At 49.9% G+C, this 22,274-nt stretch overlaps 1 protein-coding gene across 3 annotated transcripts in view; it reads right to left on the bottom strand.

Moving 5' to 3' along the window:
• Positions 1-22,274, bottom strand: part of SETD2 (SET domain containing 2, histone lysine methyltransferase) — a 1,164,442-nt gene that overhangs the window by 409,298 nt on the left and 732,870 nt on the right. For 2 of the 3 annotated variants that reach the window (XM_069210931.1, XM_069210934.1), the window contains one exon: positions 1,264-1,404. In XM_069210931.1, coding sequence (XP_069067032.1) covers positions 1,264-1,404 — 141 coding nt within the window. The remainder of the gene's footprint in view (positions 1-1,263; positions 1,405-22,274) is intronic. The other variant, XM_069210932.1, reaches the window with a different exon arrangement.

A 22,274-nucleotide genomic window follows, 5' to 3' on the forward strand; every position in this document is an offset into this window, starting at 1 on the left:
AGCCGGGAAGATGGTGATCTTGCCATTGCAAACCCTTTGTTGATGCCATTTTCAGGGAAAAAAAACACGAGCGGCCTTCTGCAGCCCTTTTTTCCCCATTTAAAAAATAAATAAAATATAATGTCACTGTATTTTGGTTAATTTTTTGGTCTCCTTCAGGGGAACCCACAAAGTCTGGGTACCTCTAGAATCCCTAGGATGTTGGAAAAAAAGGACGCAAATTTGGCGTGGGTAGCTTCTGTGAACAAAACTTTATGAGGGCCTAAGTGCAAACTGCCCCAAATAGCCAAAAAAAAAGGCTCGGCACAGGATGGGAAAAGGCCTGGCAGCGAAGGGGTTAAGATATGGGCCCCAGTTACTAAATGGATGAAGGGATCACTGCAATAACATTTTAATTGATGGGGTATTCACAGTTATGTATTGATCGAGAATACACTTTTTCTCTTTTCCACCTGCGGGACTGTCTCATTGGCTGCTATTACTTATAATGCACTTTCATGACTCCGTGGGTTAGGATCTTTTTCTGTATGAATTTTGAGATCTATGCTTACGTGTCTAAGTTATTCATGATGCATGAAGATTCAGTATGATAAGATCTTATCTCTTTCCTGCATGAATTATTAGAGATATCTTTATTTATATTTATGTCTGGTATAATATTTTGATTCTTTTGAAATACAATTAAAAAAAACCATAGCAGGTATCATTACAAAGGTTCGATTTACAAAGGTACATGGCAAAAAAAAGAAAAATGACCATCACATTTCTGCAGCAAAGAACAGTTGCAGCACTGCTACCACTTGAAGAGAGACCTGGTGATTCACTTCCTGGTAGTTGACAGGGCTGCTAAATTGTCAGAGCAGTGACCTAAATAAGCAAAGCTAAATTCAAGAAGAATCAGATTCTCAGATAACCAAGGTATAATAAGGTTTGAATAACTTCTCAAGTCCAGAGGCCAGGATTGAGACACCATGATGAATGCTCTGTCAAAGTACCCATGGGCTGGCAGTAGGAGAAACCCAGGGTGCAAACGTATAATGGTATTTAAAGAATATCTGAGTAAAGCAGACTGTCAATGCACTGATTACTTCATGTCTTCGATTCAACAATTCCCAAGTAAAAAAAGATGGACATAAAAAGGTTAAAATTGGAAACAAAACAACGTAATATCCGACTAAATTTGGAGCCAGTACATTTTGTATAACAAACTAAAATGTAAGTAAGATGATACACTGATTTGACAAGATTAATTTTTCAGCTTACCTGTTGTATTGGTTGATGCTGGCCAGGGGCTGCTGCAACTAAGGCTGCCACTGCTTGTGTTGGCGGAACCACCATTGACTGGGGGTGTGGTGAGTAAATCTGTTGTCCTTGTAGGTATTGTAGGCCTGGCTGTGCGTACTGCTGGAAAAAAGACAAGCAACACAGATTTAAACAACACTTATTGCAAAAAGCTATGTAGGCGAAGGCTGACAAGCTAAAATGCTTCAAAATAACCCTCATTAAACAATTGTTTTCTGGTGTGTCTTACAGTTAAATGTCCATAGTGCCTAACAGAAACACATCAGAACTACTATTGTGTTACGATTACCTAGATAGGCTGCATTTTAACAGAGGCTCCAGAAGGACCGAGGTGCACATACAAATTACAAGTTGCTACTATTTCTTCAGTGCTTCGGAGATACATACCTTAATATTTTACAAAATAACCGTTTGCTTCGTTCGCATGTGCCACAATCAAAGCAAGCCAATGTTAATGTAGAGCTGTCCGGTGTACCGTTTGGCCATACAATTTATAGTATTGACATTTTCTGACATTTGAAACATGTTTTATCACTCTGGAAAATACAACCACTGAATAGAATTCTACTATAATGTGAGACAGGTGTGTTAAATGCCATCCTTCCCTGAAGGGTTAAAATAAACACACCAACAAAAAACATAACAAAAAAAAGCAATGACTCCATAAATATTACATTTTGCAGATCAATGAATTCTGTTCACTAAGATTTAGAATGTGATGCTATCATTATTACATGTTTTTGCAACAACATTTTTTCGTTTCAATCTAACAATATGATTTTTCTTTTATACTTCACTGTTTTGGAAGATAATCAACATCCTTAAAAACGAATAATAGTTCACAACCACAGTGAACCACTTGATGACATCTGGAAGATCGAAAGCCTACAGAGGTTAATGGAGGGAACCAAAGGCGTTAAGGTGGTTACGAGAACATTTACACCCGTATCCAGTGCTTTGAATGAGCAAGTACTGTCTGGTACTGAAGCCCTGCATTTCTTAAATATGAAAAGGAAAGAACATGCACATTTCAGTTCTGCTCCTAAACATTTAACGGGAGAGTATTGGCAATTTTCAGGACCAAATAGATACTCTGAATTGAGTACCAGTGCTTCTCTATTTTAATTTAAAACGCTGTCCGTATCCCTACACAAATTGACTTATTCCACACACAGCTTACCGGAGTGAGGCATATGACACCTAAAACAAAACTCAGAAATTTCCTACAACACATTTAATTATGGAGGAGCAAAGATCGATAAACAGGAGACAACTATGTTCCGAGGGTCTGCGTATTATATATCAAAAACATTTTCTTACTGACAAACAGAAAATGTGAAAAAGTAACCTTCAAAAGGACTGAAATACTAGAAATTTGAACTCACTCAGCTTAACTGGGTGATAAAAAGATGAACCATAGGTAAGCCCCGTTGGAATGCTATCTCTTGAATAAACAAGAATTGACAAAGCCAATAGGTCGCGCCTACGAGAGCTACTGACGGACAATGTTTTGTAGATATGTACAGCAGCACGGATGCTTTGCAGTGTGGCTAAAATTAATTTCATAAAGCACTATAATGTACCAGGGCTAATGCACTTAAAACAAGCATTTGCAATGCAATGGTTCTCGCATTTGAGAGACACAAAAGGAAAAAGAAGTTCGCTTGCAGTCAAACGTATTGGCAATCGTGCAATTATCCATGTAACAGGGTTGGTCTCCAAGGCAGTAACACCACCGCTCCAAGGATGGACAAACATAAAGCATTTACCAATGATGAAGGGTTTTTGAAAGGCAAGCACACAAACAAGTGATAGTGATGGCCGTGCACTGGGCATGGTTAAAAGCCCACCGATAGATTACAACAGGTCACGTCGCTTGCGCGGTCATACTTAATCACCACACTCGTGCACTGACGTCAGTTTCTTTTCACAGCTTTCCATGCCAATAGCGCAGAGCTATGAAGAACGCTGAAACTGATGCGCCAGAGCTAGGGCCCTGAAAGGGAAATGCCTGTCCCTAGAAATTAGTTCACAAGCGGGAAGGATGGGTGGATCGGTAAGGAATCTGCAAGTAGAATATGTCTCTGCCAGATAAATCATTACCGAAGGTAAGTAACTTGGTCATCTGATAGAGACTTCTAGTTGTAGATTCCTTACCTTAGAATATACACTCAATGTAGGAAAATGCCACTATTGGCATGGTCACCCCACACTTTTTGCCTAGTATTAATACCAGCTTTGATTGGAAGTGTGCTGGGACCCTGCTAACCAGGCACCAGCACCAGTGTTCTTTCCTTAAAACTGTACCTTTGTTACCCCAATTGGCACAGCCCTGGCACACAGTTAAGTCCTTTGTAGGAGGTACCCCTGGTACCAAGGGCCCAGTGGCCAGAGAAGGTCCCTAAGGGCTGCAGCATGTATTATGCCACCCTCAGGGACCCCTCACTCAGTACACGCACACTGCTTTGCAGCTTGTGTGTGCTAGTGGGGCGAAAAGACAAAGTCGACATGGCACTCTAACAAACCACTGCCTGTGGCATAGGTAAGTCACCCCTCTAGCTGGCCTAACAGGTGCACTATACCATAGGTGAGGAATTTATTTAAAAATAAACACAGTTGTTAGCCCAACTGCTAGTGTAAAGCTGACCGGTCTGTACCAGTCTGCCACTTCCAGACGAGTTTCTGACCACATGGGGTGAGTGCCTTTGTGCACTCCCAAAGCCTGTCCTGGGTGGAGGTGCTTCACACCTCCCCCGCAGGAACTGTAACACCTGGTGGTGAGCCTCAAAGGTGCAACCCTGATTTTACAATGCCCCAGGGCACTCCAGCCAGTGGAGAAGCCCGCCCCCACTTTTGGCAGCAAGTCCAGAGGGATAATGAGAAAAACAAGGAGTAGTCACCCCATCAACCAGGACCACCTCTGAGGTGTCCAGAGCTGAAGTGACATTCTCCTTAAGAAATCCTCCATCTTACTTCAGAGGATAAGGACCAATAGGGATAGGGATGTGCCCCCCTCTCCACAGGGAGTGGGCACAAGAAGGGTGTAGCCACCTTCAGGGACAGTAGCCATTGGCTATTGCCCCTCGACCCTAACACACCCCTAAATTTAGTATTTAGGGGCAACCCTGAACCCAGCTCTTCAGATTCCTGATGACCTCAAGAAAGAAGGACTGCTGAGCTGAAAACCCCGCAGAGAAGAGAAAGAGACACCAACTGACTCGGCCCCAGCCCTACCAGCCCGTCTCCTGCTTCAAAAAGCTGCAAGAAAAGAAGTAACGTGTTCTGCAGGGCCAGCGACCCTTGAAAAGCCTCCAGGGGAATGCCTGCATCACCGAGGAGCAAGAAACTCCTGTGGACAGCGTACCTGTCCAAAAATAAGACAAAAGACACCACCTTTAAAGGGATTCTCACCTCACTCCAGAAGCATGAGTCCAACTACTATGCCCCCGATGCCCCTGGCCCGTGTCCAGAAAAAACAACTAGCCAGAGAGGATCCCCAGGCAATTCCGACAATGTGTCCACCCTGGGCTGACCTCTCTACACCCCCACGAAGATGCCTGCAGAGAGAATCCCGAGGACCTCCTCCCCCGACTGCCCGGGAAGAAGATATCTGTCGCCTGGAGAAGCAATGCACCCGCAGCCCCCAGGCCCAAAAGGAACCGACCACTTGTGCAGCAACGACCGGCAGGCGGCCCTCACCCTTGCCCAGTTGGTGGCTTGCCTGAGAGGCCCCAATGTGCCCTGCCTGCAGCACCTAAGTGACTCCTGGGTCCCTCCATAGGGTTCTATTGAGAACCCGACGCCCTGTTTGCAAACTGCACCTGGGCGCACCCGTGCCACTGAGGGTGTGGTTTTTGTGCCTACTTGGGGCCCCTCCAGTACTCCTTCAAATCACCCTGGTCTGCCCTCCTACAACGCGGGTACTCACCTGCAAGTAGACTGGAACTGGAGTATCCCCTGTCTCCACAGGGGTCCATTTATTTTGGCTCCTGTTTGTCCTCTGCACCCTGTGTTGCTGGGTGTTTGGGGTTATCTTGAACCCCCAACAGTGGACTACCTATGCTCCGGGTATTGAACCCTTAGGTTTGTTATTTACCTAAAAAACTGTACTTTACTTACCTCCACCAGGAACTGTTGAAAATTCAGTGTCCACTTTTAAAATAGCTTTTTGCCATTTTAAAGAAAACCGTGTACATTGTTGATTCCATTCAAAGTTCTAACTATTACTGTGGAAAGTACCTTTCATTTAATGTATATACCTGCTAAATTAATCTTGTGGTTCTAGAAATAAATTAACAAAAGAATAGTTTTCTATATAAAAACCTATTGGCCTGGAGTTAAGTCATTGAGTGTGTGTTTTCACTTATTGCTTGTGTATGTACAACAAATACTTAACATTACTGTTAGAAATGGGGTCTCTAGTTGGCAGCCGGTTTTCACCCTGTCCAAGTAGGGACCCTCACTCTAGTTAGGATAAGGGAGATACCCACTCAGATAACCCCTGCTCACCTCCTTGGTAGCTTGGCATGAGCAGTCAGGCTTATCTCAGAGGCAATATGTAAAGCATTTGCACCTAACACACAGTAATAAGTAAAACACTACAAAAGCACACCACAACAGTTATAGAAAAATAGCCAATATTTATCTATATAAAACAAGACCAAATACGATAAGAATCCAACATACAGTAAGAAAAATATGAATAATGAAATATTTACTTAAAACTACAGTTCCTTGAAGTCAATAGCTCCACCAGGGGCTATCACTGCGTCGTGATCAACAAAACCAACAGTCCAGGCCGGCCGTGGCATTGCGGGCCAGCTACGGTGTCGGGAAGACCAGCGAACAGTACCTTGGATTTGCAGGGCGTTGTGATCCTTGCGGTGAGCCCTGGAGGGCCGCGTCATTGACGTTGCAGTATCGGGTTCGGAGTCGGTGCAGGAGTCGTCAAGGCCCTTGAGGTCACACGTTGCAGATGGAACTCCAGGCTCATGAAGTCAGGTGCGCCGGCGTGGATGGTGTTGGGACTGCGGTACGAAGTGGAACGATGCGGCGTGCGGTGCCCACATGTCAAGGTGCATGCAGCGGCTCGGTGACGGCGTCCAGTGAAACCAGGGCTGCGGTGTGAAGAGGGGCGGTGCGACGTGCGGTGTCCATAGGTCACGGTGCAGGCAACAGCATCGTCGTTGCTGAAGCGCTGTTGTCCTTAGGCCCAAGCCAGCAGTGCGGGATGGGACGGGACGGTGCTTCGTGACCCTCACGAGCGGTGTCCACAGACCACGGTGCAGGCAGGATGCCTGGTGACGACACAGGAGTCGATGGTGCTGGCGTCAGGGGACCAGGACTGCGGAGCGGGACAGGATGGTGCTTCGTGTACCTCACGAGCAGTGTCCACAGGCCACGGTGCAGGCAGCGGCGCCAGTGTCAGCAAGAGCGGCGTCGTCTGGGATGCCCAGGCTGCGGTGTGAGCAGCCAATGCCGGAGTGCGAGGCCCACAGGTCACGATGAGAGCAGCGGCTCAGTGAAGTCATCCGATGACGGCGTCAGGGAGACCAGGGTTGCGGTGCGAAGCAGGGCAATGAGACTCCGTGTGGCGTCGGCAGACCAGCGGCGTCGTTGCCGGCGTTGCAGTGCTTTCTCCTCTTGAATAGCACAAAACGCACAGTTCCCAGTGCTGCAGGTCGAGGAAACTGAAGTCTTTGGTGTCCCTGAGACTTCCAACAGGAGGCAAGCTCTACTCCAAGTCTTTGGAGAATTTTCTCAAGCAGGACACACAGCAAAGTTTACCCTTTGCACTCTTTTCAGGCAGAAACAGCAACTGCAGGCCAGTCCACAAAGCATAGAATACTACTACTACTTTTTCAGGCGCACAGCAGAGGGCAGGTCTTCTGTTTGACCGGGGGATAGAAAAATAATTCTCCTTTGGTTGCGGCTAGCGCGTTCCTAGGAAGCTCATTCTCGACTATGGGATGGGTGACTGATTGACCAACTGACGTTGACAACTTGTCTTCATTCTGTAAGTGACATCTTAGCACTTTTTTGTAAATTTTGGATAGGAGTAGTAGTATTCTGGGTCCTGATGAAGCGTCATGGGATCATTCGTTGACCATTAAGCCGCGAAACATGTTGACCATATTTCGACAGCATTAGGTACACTATCTTTTTCCCTCTGTAGAGTGTAGTGGAACATTATTCCCGTAGGCACTCTGTATGATTTTAACCTTGGCCTGAACCTTTCCCCTGACTCATTAAAGTGATGTTTAAGGTTCAGAGCTAATTTTAACTCTCTCATTCTCTCCTACACTTATTCACAAACATTTTGTTTCCTTTGTTTTCTGCTTTCACAGTCAGTATTCGTTTCAGACCCTAACCTGGCAAATTGCCTTCGGTTCAGCACCATCCCGGCTGCCGGGATGGTCCGCCAGACATCGCAGCACCGGTCTGACGAGGAGACAGCCCAGTGATGAAACTTGTCACCCTCATGGGTGGTTGAGGGTTCTCCTGATCCTTATCTCCCAAGTTAGACAGCTGGTAGAGAGCACCAATGGAGCCACTCCAGACCACTACCGTAAAGCAGGACCTACACAGTTCTGGAGGAAAACTGATCCACTTAGCCGGTTTTCGTTGCAGTTGGTGCAAGGGAGTGACTCCTTCACTCCAAGGGAGATTCCTTCTTACTTCTTGTGCAGGATGAAAACTCGCCGTCCTCGGACGATGCACAGCCGGGGAACTGTTGCAGTTGCTGGACGGAGCCAGAGAAACAATGTTGCAGAGCGGAGTCATTGCTGAAGTTGCAGATTGCCGGTTCCTGGACGGTCCAGTTGCAGTCTGTAGGAAGTTGGCTCTGTATATACTATCTCAAAGTAAGAGATAGTGTGTACAGAGTCTAAGGGTTCCCCTTAGAGGTAAGATGAACAAGTTATTTACCTTCGGTAACGAGGTATCTGGTAGAGACTATATCTAGCTGCAGATTCCTTACCTTAGAATTCCATGGCGTCAGCTTCGAATCCAGAGCTTTTTCTGAGCAGTACCAAGCGCGCACGCCGTTGGACGGCGTCGTTCGGATCTGCGTGCGTCGACCAGCTCCGCGTGCGTCGTCAGCATCGTTGGAGTCGTCTATGACGTCACGGTTGTCTATATAGATGCCGTCTCGGCGCGCGTATGTCAGTTCTTTTCCACAACTTCCCGCACCAGAAGCACAGAGTCATGGAAGAACCAACCAATACACTTTTAACCTCTTTGACTGTTTGGAGAAAAACACTTTCATGCTTGTAAGAAAGGCAAAAGTTGCCAAAATGAAACCTATACATATGTTCACATAGAAACCTATACATATGTACATGAGAAAAAATTTCCCCAGAGCGGGGAGGGAGGGGCGGGTGTAAGGAATCTGCAGCTAGATAGAGTCTCTACCAGATACCTCGTTGTTGAAGGTAAGTAACTTGTTCATCTGATATAGACTTCTAGCTGCAGCTTCCTTACCTTAGAATAGATACCCAAGCTATAACCCCTGGTGGTGGGTCTGAAGGAGATTTTTATTTTTTTAAACTAGGAAGTCCTGCAAGACAGAACGGGCAAAATGCCCATCTCTTCTCACCTGGCTATCCAGGTAGTAGTGCTTCGCAAACGTGTGTAAAGAAGCCCACGTTGCGGCCTGACATATGTCCACCACGTGCTAACACAGTGGTTGCAGCTTTCCCCCTAGTGGAATGAGCCCTCAAGCCCTCGGGAGGCTGCTTCTTAGCCAAAGCGTAGCATATTTTTATACAGAGAACGACCCAGCGCAAAATGGATAGTTTCTGTACTGCCCGACCCTTCTTTGCACCAACGTACCCCACAAAGAGTTGGTCGTCCACCCGGAACTTTTTAGTGCAGTCAAGGTAGAACGATAACGCTCTTTTTGGGTCCAGTCGATGGAGACGCTCCTCTTCCTTAGAAGGATGCGGTGGTGCAAAGAAGGTGGGCAGGGTGATATTTTGACCCAGATGAAAAGGGGTCACCACCTTGGGGAGAAAAGAGGCACGAGTTCTTAACACCACCTTGTCAGGATATATCATTAGATAAGGAGGTTTAGAAGATAAAGCCTGCAGCTCACTCACTCTCCTGGCAGATGTAATTGCCACCAAAAAGGCTGTCTTAATAGTGAGCAGCCGGAGAGGACAGTTATGCAAGGGCTCGAAAGGAGCACACATAAGGAAGGTAAGAACCAGATTAAGATCCCACTGGGGCATTATGAAAGGCAGAAGCGGGAACAGATGTACAAGCCCTTTCAAAAACCTCTGTACTATAGGCGATTTAAACAGAGATGGTTGATCAGGCAACTGAAGAAAAGCCGATAAGGCTGCAAGATAGCCCTTGAGAGTCCCCAAGGAGGAACCCTGCTGGGCGAGAGACAAAATAAACAAAAGGATGTTAGATAGAGAAAAAGAAAGAGGATCAATAGACCTCTCTGAACAATAAGAAACAAAACATTTCCAACGGCAGACGTAGATCGACTTATTTGATGGACGCCTGGCTGCCAGAATGACATCGCAGACCTCGGGAGGGAGGTCATAAACCATCAACTGTCGCCGCTTGTAAGGAAATGCCTCCTTGGCATGGTTACCCCCTGACTTTTTGCCTTTGCTGATGCCAAGTTATGATTTGAAAGTGTGCTGAGGACTGCTAACCAGGCCCCAGCACCAGTGTTCTTTCCCTAACCTGTACCTTTGTTTCCACAATTGGCACACCCTGGCATCCAGGTAAGTCCCTTGTAACTGGTACCTCTGGTACCTCTGGTACCAAGGGCCCTGATGCCAGCATGTCTTATGCCACCCTGGGGACCCCTCACTCAGCACAGACACACTGCTTGCCAGCTTGTGTGTGCTAGTGGGGATAAAACGACTAAGTGGACATGGCACTCCCCTCAGGGTGCCATGCCCACCTCACACTGCCTACAGGTATAGGTAAGTCACCCCTCTAGCAGGCCTTACAGCCCTAGGGTAGGGTGCACTATACCATAGGTGAGGGCATAGGTGCATGAGCACTATGCCCCTACAGTGTCTAAGCAAAACCTTAGACATTGTAAGTGCAGGGTAGCCATAAGAGTATATGGTCTGGGAGTCTGTCATGCACGAACTCCACAGCACCATAATGGCTACACTGAAAACTGTGAAGTTTGGTATCAAACTTCTCAGCACAATAAATGCACACTGATGCCAGTGTACATTTTATTGTAACATACACTCCAGAGGGCACCTTAGAGGTGCCCCCTGAAACCTTAACCGACTATCCGTGTAGGCTGACTAGTTTTAGCAGCCTGCCACACACCAGGCATGTTGCTGGCCACATGGGGAGAGTGCCTTTGTCACTCTGTGGCTAGTAACAAAGCCTGTACTGGGTGGTGGTGCTTCTCACCTCCCCCTGCAGGAACTGTAACACCTGGCGGTGAGCCTCAAAGGCTCACCCCCTTTGTTACAGCACCCCAGGGCACTCCAGCTAGTGGAGTTGCCAGCCCCCTCCGGCCACGGCCCCACTTTTGGCGGCAAGGCCGGAGGAGATAATGAGAAAAACAAGGAGGAGTCACTGGCCAGTCAGGACAGCCCCTAAGGTGTCCTGAGCTGAGGTGACTGACTTTTAGAAATCCTCCATCTTGCAGATGGAGGATTCCCCCAATAGGATTAGGGATGTGCCCCCTCCCCTCAGGGAGGAAGCACAAAGATGGTGTAGCCACCCTCAGGGCTAGTAGCCATTGGCTACTAACCCCCCAGACCTAAACACACCCCTAAATTCAGTATTTAGGGGCTCCCCAGAACCTAGAAACTCAGATTCCTGCAACCTAAGAAGAAGTGGACTGCTGAACTGAAAACCTGCAGAGAAGACGGAGACACCAACTGCTTTGGCCCCAGCTCTACCGGCCTGTCTCCCCACTTCTAAAGACACTGCTCCAGCGACACGTTCCCAGGGTCCAGCAACCTCTGAAGCCTCAGAGGACTACCCTGCATCTAGAAGGACCAAGAACTCCCGAGGACAACGGCTCTGTTCCCCAAAGACTGCAACTTTGCAACAAAGAAGCAACTTTGAAACAACACACGTTTCCCGCCGGAAGCGTGAGACTTTGCACTCTGCACCCGACACCCCCGGCTCGACTTGTCGAGAACAAACACCACAGGAGGACTCCCCGGCGACTACGAGACCGTGAGTAGCCAGAGTTGTCCCCCCTGAGCCCCCACAGCGACCCCTGCAGAGGGAATCCCGAGGCTCCCCCTGACCGCGACTGCCTGCTTCAAAGACCCGACGCCTGGTAAAGACTCTGCAACCGCAGCCCCCAGGACCTGAAGGATCCGACCACCAGTGCAGGAGCGACCCCCAGGTGGCACTCTCCCTTGCCCAGGTGGTGGCTACCCGGAGGAGCCCCCCCCTTGCCTGCCTGCATCGCTGAAGAGACCCCCTGGTCTCCCATTGATTCCTATTGCGAACCCGACGCCTGTTTGCACACTGCACCCGGCTGCCCCCGTGCCGCTGAGGGTGTACTTTTTGTGTGGACTTGTGTCCCCCCGGTGCCCCACAAAACCCCCCTGGTCTGGCCTCCGAAGACGCGGGTACTTACCTGCTGGCAGACTGGAACCAGGGCACCCCTTTCTCCATTGAAGCCTATGTGTTTTGGGCACCTCTTTGACCTCTGCACCCGACCGGCCCTGAGCTGCTGGTGTGGTAACTTTGGGGTTGCTCTGAACCCCCAACGGTGGGCTACCTTGGACCCAAACCTGAACCCTGTAGGTGGTTTACTTACCTGCAAAAACTAACAAACACTTACCTCCCCCAGGAACTGTTGAAAATTGCACTGTGTCTAGTTTTAAAATAGCTATTTTTCATTTATGTGAAAACTGTATATGCTATTTTGCTAATTCAAAGTTCCTACATGAAATACCTTTCATTTGAAGTATTACTTGTAAATTTTGAACCTGTGGTTCTTAAAATAAACTAAGAAAATATATTTTTCTATACAAAAACCAATTGGCCTGAAATTGTCTGTGAGTGTGTGTTCCTCATTTATTGCCTGTGTTGTACAACAAATGCTTAACACTACTCCTCTGATAAGCCTACTGCTCGACCACACTACCACAAAATAGAGCATTAGAATTATCTCTTTTTGCCACTATCTTACCTCTAAGGGGAACCCTTGGACTCTGTGCATGCTATTTCTTACTTTGAAATAGTACATACAGAGCCAACTTCCTGCACCGCTCAATCTCCACACAAGAAGGCGCAGAGTTGACAGGTTCGGGTGGAGAACCTTCCCCTGCTGCTGCAACAGAAGATCCTCCCGAAGAGGCAGCCTGATTGGAGGACCGATGCTCATTTTGAGAAGCTCTGGATACCAAACTCTCCGTGCCCAATCCGGAGCCACAAGGATTACTTGGGCCCGGTCGTTGTTGATTTTGAGAACTCTGGGCAGAAGTGGTATAGGCAGAAAAGCGTACAGGAGGCCTGAACTCCACTCGCAACGAAAAGCGTCGCCTAGCGATAGCCCCCTTGGAAACACCAACGCGCAAAACTGCTGACATTGCGCGCTCTCTGCGGACGCGAACAGATCTAACCAAGGCTCTCCCCACTGCTGAAAGAGTCCTTGCGCCACCCCCAGATGGAGATACCATTCGTGATCCTTTAAGCATTTTTGGCTGAGTTCGTCTGCTCTGGCGTTCAGAGAACCTGCCAGGTGTTGAACCACCAGGGTCATGCCCTGCTGTTCCAGCCATGTCCAGAGGCGTAAAGCCTCTTGACAAAGGGTCCACGACCCCACACCGCCCTGCTTGTTGCAGTACCACATTGCGGTAGTGTTGTCCATGAACACCTGCAGCACCTTCCCTTTCACAACAGGAAGAAATGGTTCTAATGCTAGTCGGATCGCCCGAAGCTCCAACAAGTTGATGTGGAACCCAGATTCCGCCGGAGACCAGTGACCTCTCATCTCCACCTCCCCCAGATGGCCGCCCCATCCCAGAAGTGACGCATCTGTCACTACCCTTAGATCTGGTTGGGGAAGGGAGAGGGGTCTGCCCTTGACCCACTCGCATTTCAGTAACCACCACTGCAGATCTTCCGCAGTCCTCTCCGAGATCTGAACCACGTCGGTAAGATTTCCCAGATGCTGTGCCCATTGGAACTTAAGGTCCCACTGCAGAGCCCTCGTGCGCCATCTGGCATGCTTGACCAACAGGATGCAGGAGGCCATGAGTCCCAGCAGCCTCAGAGTCTGTCTCACCGAGATCCAGGATAGAGGCTGAAACATCAGAATCATAACCTGAATATCCTGAACCCGCTGATCGGGAGGATAAGCCTGATACTGCACTGAGTCCAGAACAGCTCTGATGAAAGAGCTTCTGAGAGGGAGTCAGGTGTGACTTCGGCACATTTATAGTGAACCCCAGCGAATGCAAGAGGTCCGCCGTTGTGTGGAGGTGGGTGACGAGAGCCTGGGGCGTAGGAGCCTTCAACAGCCAATCGTCCAGGTAGGGGAAGACTGAAATCCCTGACCTGCGCAAATGAGCTGCCACCACGCCATCACCTTTGTGAACACCCGAGGGGCACTGGTGAGACCGAAAGGAGGCACGGTAAACTGAAAGTGCTCATGGCCCACCTTGAACCGCAGGTAACGCCTGTGGCTTGGCAGGATAGGAATATGGAAATACGCATCATGCAAATCCAACGCTACCATCCAGTCTCCTTGGTCTAGGGCAGACAAAACCTGAGCAAGAGTGTGCATCTTGAATTTCTCCTTCTTGAGGAAGAGATTGATGTCCCTTAAATCCAAAATGGGGCGAAGGCCTTTTTTCTTTTTGGGAATCAGAAAGTAGCGGGAATAACAACCACGGTCTACTTCTGATATCGGGACTCTTTTTATGGCTCCCTTGGCCAAAAGAGCCGTAACTTCCTTGCAGAGCAAAGCTAAATGGTCCTCCATCAGCCATTCCTTTGTTGGAGGGATAGAAGGAGGAAAAGACTGGAAGGGAAGGGAGTAGCCCCTCCGTATCATCTGCAGGACCCACTTGTCCGTGGTGATGGAAAGCCAGTGAGGGAGATGAAAACAAATCCTCCCTCCAACTGGACAGACGTGACCCCGCAGAACCACACTAGGAGGGCTTGGGCGCAGTGGAGGGGGGCTGTGTGTCAGTTGACCTCTGGCCAGACCCTCTGGGTCTGATGGTACCACGACCACGTCCTCTTCCGGGATGCTGTGAAGCCTGAGGACGGTGGCTAAACTGTGGCTGGCGTGGTACCACGCCCCTCCCGAAGCCTCGGAAAGGGCGAAAGACAGACTGCTGTTGTGCCGGCGTTGAAAGGCCCAAGGATCTGGCCGTGGCTCGAGAATCCTTGAACCTCTCAAGCGCGGAGTCTGCCTTTTCGCCAAAAAGGCGAGAGCCATCAAAAGGCATGTCCATCAAGCTGGACTGGACATGCCCTGAAAAACCAGCAGAACGTAGCCAGGTGTGGTGACGAAGGGCCACTGACTATGAAATCGCTCTGCCCAGCGAGTCGGTCGTGTCCAAGCCACACCGGATTGTAAACTTGGCTGCATCTCTCCCATCCTTTACAGCCTGGGTTAGAGTGTCCCGTACGCCCTCCGGGACCTGGGGCAGCACTTGCGCCACCGTATCCCATAAAGTATGGGAATAACGGCCCAATAGGCAAGAGGTGTTTACAGACCTCAATGCCAGGCTGGAAGAACAAAACATCTTCTTCGCAAGCTGATCCAGCCTCTTGCATTCCCTATCCGGGGGAGCGAAAGGGAAGTAGAGGCTTGGACAACCAAGCTCTCAGGAGTGGGGTGTTGTGTCATGAAACTAGGGTCGCTGGGAGCGGGTCTATGGCGGCGGCCAACCGTCCTATTCACAGGAGCCCCTGTGCTGGGTTTGGACCACGTACCCAGAAGGACGTCTGTAAGAGCCTCATTGAAGGGCAACAATGGTTCCGATGTTGACACCCCCGGCTGAAGCACTTCTGTCAGGATATTTGTCCTGACTGGCACCGTAGGCAAATCTAGGTCCAAGACCTCAGCTGCCCTACGCACCACCATAGCGAAAGAAGCCCCCTCCTCCGTAGCCACATTAGGAGGAGAGAGCATACCAGTACCTGGAGATGTGTCCAGTCCACTGGCCTCCCCTAGATCCTCATACCAGTCCTGATTCTAGAGGGTCCTCAGACCCCTCCAATTCCTCTCCTGCGTTTGGCTGTTCCAAATAATGCTCAGACAATGATCTGGGCCGAATCGGCTCCGTCGGAGTCGTACGACGTCGCTCCGGATCATCCGGAATAAGGATGGGGCTGCCACCGGTGGGCGCCGGTGGCGTAATCGTCGACGTTGGACCCGGCGCCGAAGGAGGTCGACTGTGAGAGACCGGCGCCGGTCCCGATCCGTTATCGGATCCTGAGGTCCCCAACGGCGCTGAGGCCGAAGCCGCCGGCGTCCAATCTGAAGGGGCCCCTGCTGACCCTGCGGGGCCCAAAGACCCACCCGAGGGTACAGCCCGCTCAAAGACGAGACGCATGGCCTCGTAGAATTCTTTAATTTGAGCGGGGGTCAATCCGGTCCCCGGAAAGGGGGGGGGGGGGGAGACACGGAGTCGACCCTGGCGACGGCTCCGCAGAACTGCGCTCAGAACGTCGACGTTCCCTAGACGCCTCGTTGGTCGACGGGCGTGGCGAAGTCGAAGTCCACTTGGACTTCTTCTTTTTGTGCCTCTTACCTTCCGATGACCTCGAATGCGAGGAAGAGGACTTGGGGCTCAGGAAGCTGTGCCGCGACCTCCTCCTACTGCGAGACCGTGACCTCTGCGGCGTCGCGCCGAACGAAGACGAATGTCGGGCCGCAAGAAGCTTAAGGGATCTCTCCCTCAAGGCCTTCGGCGCCATGGCCCGACAATCGGAGCACGAGGTGGAATCGTGGTCCTTGTCCAGGCACCAAAGACAAACTCGGTGCGGATCCGTCCCCGACGTGGTGCGATGACACGCACCACACGGCTTGAATCCTTCTCGAAGACATGACTCCAAACAGTCAAAAAAGCGCTGACAAACCGTCGAAGCAGGGTAGCTCTTTCCAAAACTGCGCTTAACTGGCGAGGAAGGAAAAGAACTGACGTACGCGCGCCGAGACGGCGTCTATATAGACAACCGTGACGTCATAGACGACTCCAACGACGCTGACGACGCACGCGGAGCTAGTCAACGCACGCGGATCCGAACGACACCGTCCGACCGCGCGCAGGGTACTGCTCAGAAAAAACTCCGGATTCGAAGCTGACGCCAGGGAATTCTAAGGTAAGGAAGCTGAAGCTAGAAGTCTCTATAAGATATTGGCAAAATTAGATAATTCTAATGCTCTATTTTGTAGTAGTGTGGTGGAACAGTAGGCTTATCAGAGGGTAGTGTTAAGCATTTGCTGTACACACACAGGCAATAAATGAGGAACACACACTCAGACTTAACTCCAGGCCAATAGTTTTCATGTAGAAAAGTATCTTTTCTTAATTTAGAACCACAAGTTCAAGATTTGAAGTAAATAAATAAAAAGCAAGGTACTCCACACAGGTAAGTTAGGAACTTTGAAATAGAGCAATAACATAAACAGTTTTTGTTAAAATGGCAATAAGCTATTTTAAAAGTAGACAGGGCAAAAATCAACAGTTCTGGGGGGAGGTAAGTATTGGTTAGATTGTGAGGTAAGTAAGAATCTTACAGGTCTCAGTTCCTGGGCATAGGCAACCCACCTTTGGGGGTTCAAGGCAACCCCAAAGTTACCACACCAGCAGCTCAGGGCCAGTCAGGTGCAGAGGTCAAAGAGGTGCCCAAAACACATAGGTGCCTATGGAGAACAGGGGTGCACCGGTTCCAGTCTGCCAGCAGGTAAGTACCTGCGTCCTCAGGGGCAGACCAGGGGGGTTTTGTAGAGCACTGGGTGGGGAAGGGAGGGAGGGACACACAAAACACACCCTCATTGGCACAGGGGAGGCTGGCTGCAGTGTGCAAAGCAGGCATCGGGTTTTGTATTGGTTTCAATAGAGGGGCCCGGGGGGTCACTCTAGCAGTGCAGGCAGGGAACAGGGGGGTTTCTCGGGCCAGCCACCACCTGGGCTAGGCAGAGGGTCACCTGGGGGGTCACTCCTACACTGAGGTTCGGTTCCTTCTGGTCCTGGGGGCTGCGGGTGCAGTGCTTTGTCCAGGCGTCAGGTCCCTTGTTACAGGCAGTTGCGGTCAGGGGGAGACTCTGGATTCTCTCTGCAGGCGTCGCTGTAGGGGTCCAGAGGGGTCATCTTGGGCTACTCACGGGGTCGCAGTCGTCGGGGAGTCCTCCCTGTGGTGTTGGTTCTCTGGATCTCGAGCCGGGGGCGTTGGGTGCAGAGTGTGAAGTCTCACGCTTCCGGCGGAAAGAGTGAGGTCTTTGAAGTTGCCGAAAAGTTGCGAGTTTGTTGCAGGTTGTTGAGCAGAGCGGCTGCTCACGGACGTTTCTTGGTCCTGGGATTCAGGGCAGTCCTCTGAGGCTTCAGAGGTCGCTGGTCCCTGTTGGATGCGTCGCTAGCTGCAGGTTTTTGAGTCAGGAGACAGGCCAGTAGGGCTGGGGCCAAAGCAGTTGTCTTCTTCCGTCGTCTCTGCAGGCTTGTAGGTCAGCAGTCCTCCTTCTTTCTTCAGGTTGCAGGAATCTGATTTCCTGGGATCTGGGGAGCAGCTGAATACTAAATTTAGGGGTGTGTTTAGGTCTGGGAGGGCAGTAGCCAATGGCTACTGTCCTGGAGAGTGGCTACACCCTCCTTGTGCCTCCTCCCTGAGGGGAAGGGGCACATCCCTAATCCCATTGGGGGAATCCTCCAATCTCAAGATGGAGGATTTCTAAAGGCAGGGGTCACCTCAGCTCAGGGCACCTTAGGGACTGTCCTGACTGGTGGGTGACTCCTCCTTGTTTTCCTAATTATCTCCTCCAGCCTTGCCGCCAAAAGTGAGGGCAGTGGCCGGAGGGGCGGGCATCTCCACTAGCTGGGATGACCTGTGGCGCAGTAACAAAGGGAGTGAGCCTTTGAGGCTCACCGCCAGGAGTTACAGTTCCTGCAGGGGGAGGTGAGAAGCACCTCAACCCAGTACAGGCTTTGTTCCTGGCCGCAGAGTGACAAAGGCACTCTCCCCATGTGGCCAGCAACTAGTCTTGTTGTGGCAGGCTGGTAGAAATTGGTCAGCCTAAACTAGAAGTCAGATTGGTATTCAGGAGGCATCTCTAACATGCCCTTTGGGTGCATTTTACAATAAATTCCACACCAGCATCAGTGTGCATTTATTGTGCTGAGAGGTTTGATACTAAACTTCCCAGTTTTCAGTGTAGCCATTATGGAACTGCGGAGTTCGTGTCTGACAAACTCGCAGACCATATACTCTTATGGCTACCCTGCACTTAAAATGTCTATGGTTTTGCTTAGACACTATAGGGGTATAGTGCTCATGCACATATGCCCTCACCTGTGGTATAGTGCACCCTGCCTTAGGGCTGTAAGGCCTGCTAGAGGGGTGACTTATCTATGCCATAGGCAGTGTGAGGTTGGCATGGCACTCTGAGGGGAGTGCCATGTCCACTTAGCCATTTTCTCCCCACCAGCACACAAAGGCTGAGAGGCAGGGTGCATGTGCTGAGTGAGGGATCCAGGGTGGCATAATACATGCTGCAGCCCTTAAAGACCTTCCCTGGGTACCATTTACAAGGGACTTATCTGAACGCCAGGTCTGTGCCAACTGTGGAAGCAGAGGTACTGTTCAGGGAAAATACACAGGTGCTGGGGCCTGGTTAGCAGGGTCCCAGCACACTTTCAATCATAACTTGGCATCAGCACAAGGCAAAACGTCAGGAGGTAACCATGCCAAGGAGGCATTTCCTTACACAGTCTCAGTGGCCATAAGATCAAGTAAACGATGCATGAAAGTCCTGCTGGATTCTTGCATGTCGAATCTAAGGACCCACTGTAAGGAAATGCCTCCTTGGCATGGTTGCCCCCTGACTTTTTGCCTTTGCTGATGCTATGTTTACAATTGAAAGTGTGCTGAGGCCTGCTAACCAGGCCCCAGCACCAGTGTTCTTTCCCTAACCTGTACTTTTGTATCCACAATTGGCAGACCCTGGCATCCAGATAAGTCCCTTGTAACTGGTACTTCTAGTACCAAGGGCCCTGATGCCAAGGAAGGTCTCTAAGGGCTGCAGCATGTCTTATGCCACCCTGGAGACCTCTCACTCAGCACAGACACACTGCTTACCAGCTTGTGTGTGCTAGTGAGGACAAAACGAGTAAGTCGACATGGCACTCCCCTCAGGGTGCCATGCCAGCCTCTCACTGCCTATGCAGTATAGGTAAGACACCCCTCTAGCAGGCCTTACAGCCCTAAGGCAGGGTGCACTATACCATAGGTGAGGGTACCAGTGCATGAGCATGGTACCCCTACAGTGTCTAAACAAAACCTTAGACATTGTAAGTGCAGGGTAGCCATAAGAGTATATGGTCTGGGAGTCTGTCAAACACGAACTCCACAGCACCATAATGGCTACACTGAAAACTGGGAAGTTTGGTATCAAACTTCTCAGCACAATAAATGCACACTGATGCCAGTGTACATTTTATTGTAAAATACACCACAGAGGGCACCTTAGAGGTGCCCCCTGAAACTTAACCGACTATCTGTGTAGGCTGACTAGTTTTAGCAGCCTGCCACAAACCGAGACATGTTGCTGGCCCCATGGGGAGAGTGCCTTTGTCACTCTGAGGCCAGTAACAAAGCCTGCACTGGGTGGAGATGCTAACACCTCTCCCAGGCAGGAATTGTCACACCTGGCGGTGAGCCTCAAAGGCTCACCTCCTTTGTGCCAACCCAGCAGGACACTCCAGCTAGTGGAGTTGCCCGCCCCCTCCGGCCAGGCCCCACTTTTGGCGGCAAGGCCGGAGAAAATAATGAGAATAACAAGGAGGAGTCACTGGCCAGTCAGGACAGCCCCTAAGGTGTCCTGAGCTGAGGTGACTCTAACTTTTAGAAATCCTCCATCTTGCAGATGGAGGATTCCCCCAATAGGGTTAGGATTGTGACCCCCTCCCCTTGGGAGGAGGCACAAAGAGGGTGTACCCACCCTCAGGGCTAGTAGCCATTGGCTACTAACCCCCCCAGACCTAAACACGCCCTTAAATTTAGTATTTAAGGGCTACCCTGAACCCTAGAAAATTAGATTCCTGCAACTACAAGAAGAAGGACTGCCTAGCTGAAAACCCCTGCAGCGGAAGACCAGAAGACGACAACTGCCTTGGCTCCAGAAACTCACCGGCCTGTCTCCTGCCTTCCAAAGATCCTGCTCCAGCGACGCCTTCCAAAGGGACCAGCGACCTCGACATCCTCTGAGGACTGCCCCTGCTTCGAAAAGACAAGAAACTCCCGAGGACAGCGGACCTGCTCCAAGAAAAGCTGCAACTTTGTTTCCAGCAGCTTTAAAGAACCCTGCAAGCTCCCCGCAAGAAGCGTGAGACTTGCAACACTGCACCCGGCGACCCCGACTCGGCTGGTGGCGATCCAACACCTCAGGAGGGACCCCAGGACTACTCTGATACTGTGAGTACCAAAACCTGTCCCCCCTGAGCCCCCACAGCGCCGCCTGCAGAGGGAATCCCGAGGCTTCCCCTGACCGCGACTCTTTGAACCTAAAGTCCCGACGCCTGGGAGAGACCCTGCACCCGCAGCCCCCAGGACCTGAAGGACCGGACTTTCACTGGAGAAGTGACCCCCAGGAGTCCCTCTCCCTTGCCCAAGTGGAGGTTTCCCCGAGGAATCCCCCCCTTGCCTGCCTGCAGCGCTGAAGAGATCCCGAGATCTCTCATAGACTAACATTGCGAACCCGACGCTTGTTTCTACACTGCACCCGGCCGCCCCCGCGCCGCTGAGGGTGAAATTTCTGTGTGGACTCGTGTCCCCCCCGGTGCCCTACAAAACCCCCCTGGTCTGCCCTCCGAAGACGCGGGTACTTACCTGCAAGCAGACCGGAACCGGGGCACCCCCTTCTCTCCATTCTAGCCTATGTGTTTTGGGCACCACTTTGAACTCTGCACCTGACCGGCCCGGAGCTGCTGGTGTGGTGACTTTGGGGTTGCTCTGAACCCCCAACGGTGGGCTACCTTGGACCAAGAACTGAACCCTGTAAGTGTCTTACTTACCTGGTAAAACTAATCAAAACTTACCTCCCCTAGGAACTGTGAAAATTGCACTAAGTGTCCACTTTTAAAACAGCTATTTGTCAATAACTTGAAAAGTATACATGCAATTTTGATGATTTGAAGTTCCTAAAGTACTTACCTGCAATACCTTTCGAATGAGATATTATATGTAGAATTTGAACCTGTGGTTCTTAAAATAAACTAAGAAAAGATATTTTTCTATATAAAAACCTATTGGCTGGATTTGTCTCTGAGTGTGTGTACCTCATTTATTGTCTATGTGTATGTACAACAAATGCTTAACACTACTCCTTGGATAAGCCTACTGCTCGACCACACTACCACAAAATAGAGCATTAGTATTATCTATTTTTACCACTATTTTACCTCTAAGGGGAACCCTTGGACTCTGTGCATGCTATTCCTTACTTTGAAATAGCACATACAGAGCCAACTTCCTACATTGGTGGATCAGCGGTGGGGTACAAGACTTTGCATTTGCTGGACTACTCAGCCAATACCTGATCACACGACAAATTCCAAAATTGTCATTAGAAATTGATTTTTGCAATTTGAAAAGTTTTCTAAATTCTTAAAAGACCTGCTAGGGCCTTGTGTTAGATCCTGTTTAGCATTTCTTTTAGAGTTTAAAAGTTTGTAAAAGTTTGAACTAGATTCTAGAACCAGTTTTAGTTTCTTAAAAAGTATTCCAACTTTTAGAAGCATAATGTCTAGCACAGATGTGAATGTGGTGGAACTCGACACCACACC

Source organism: Pleurodeles waltl, chromosome 10 (genome assembly GCF_031143425.1).
Source record: "Pleurodeles waltl isolate 20211129_DDA chromosome 10, aPleWal1.hap1.20221129, whole genome shotgun sequence".
In the NCBI taxonomy this organism is placed as follows: domain Eukaryota; kingdom Metazoa; phylum Chordata; class Amphibia; order Caudata; family Salamandridae; genus Pleurodeles; species Pleurodeles waltl.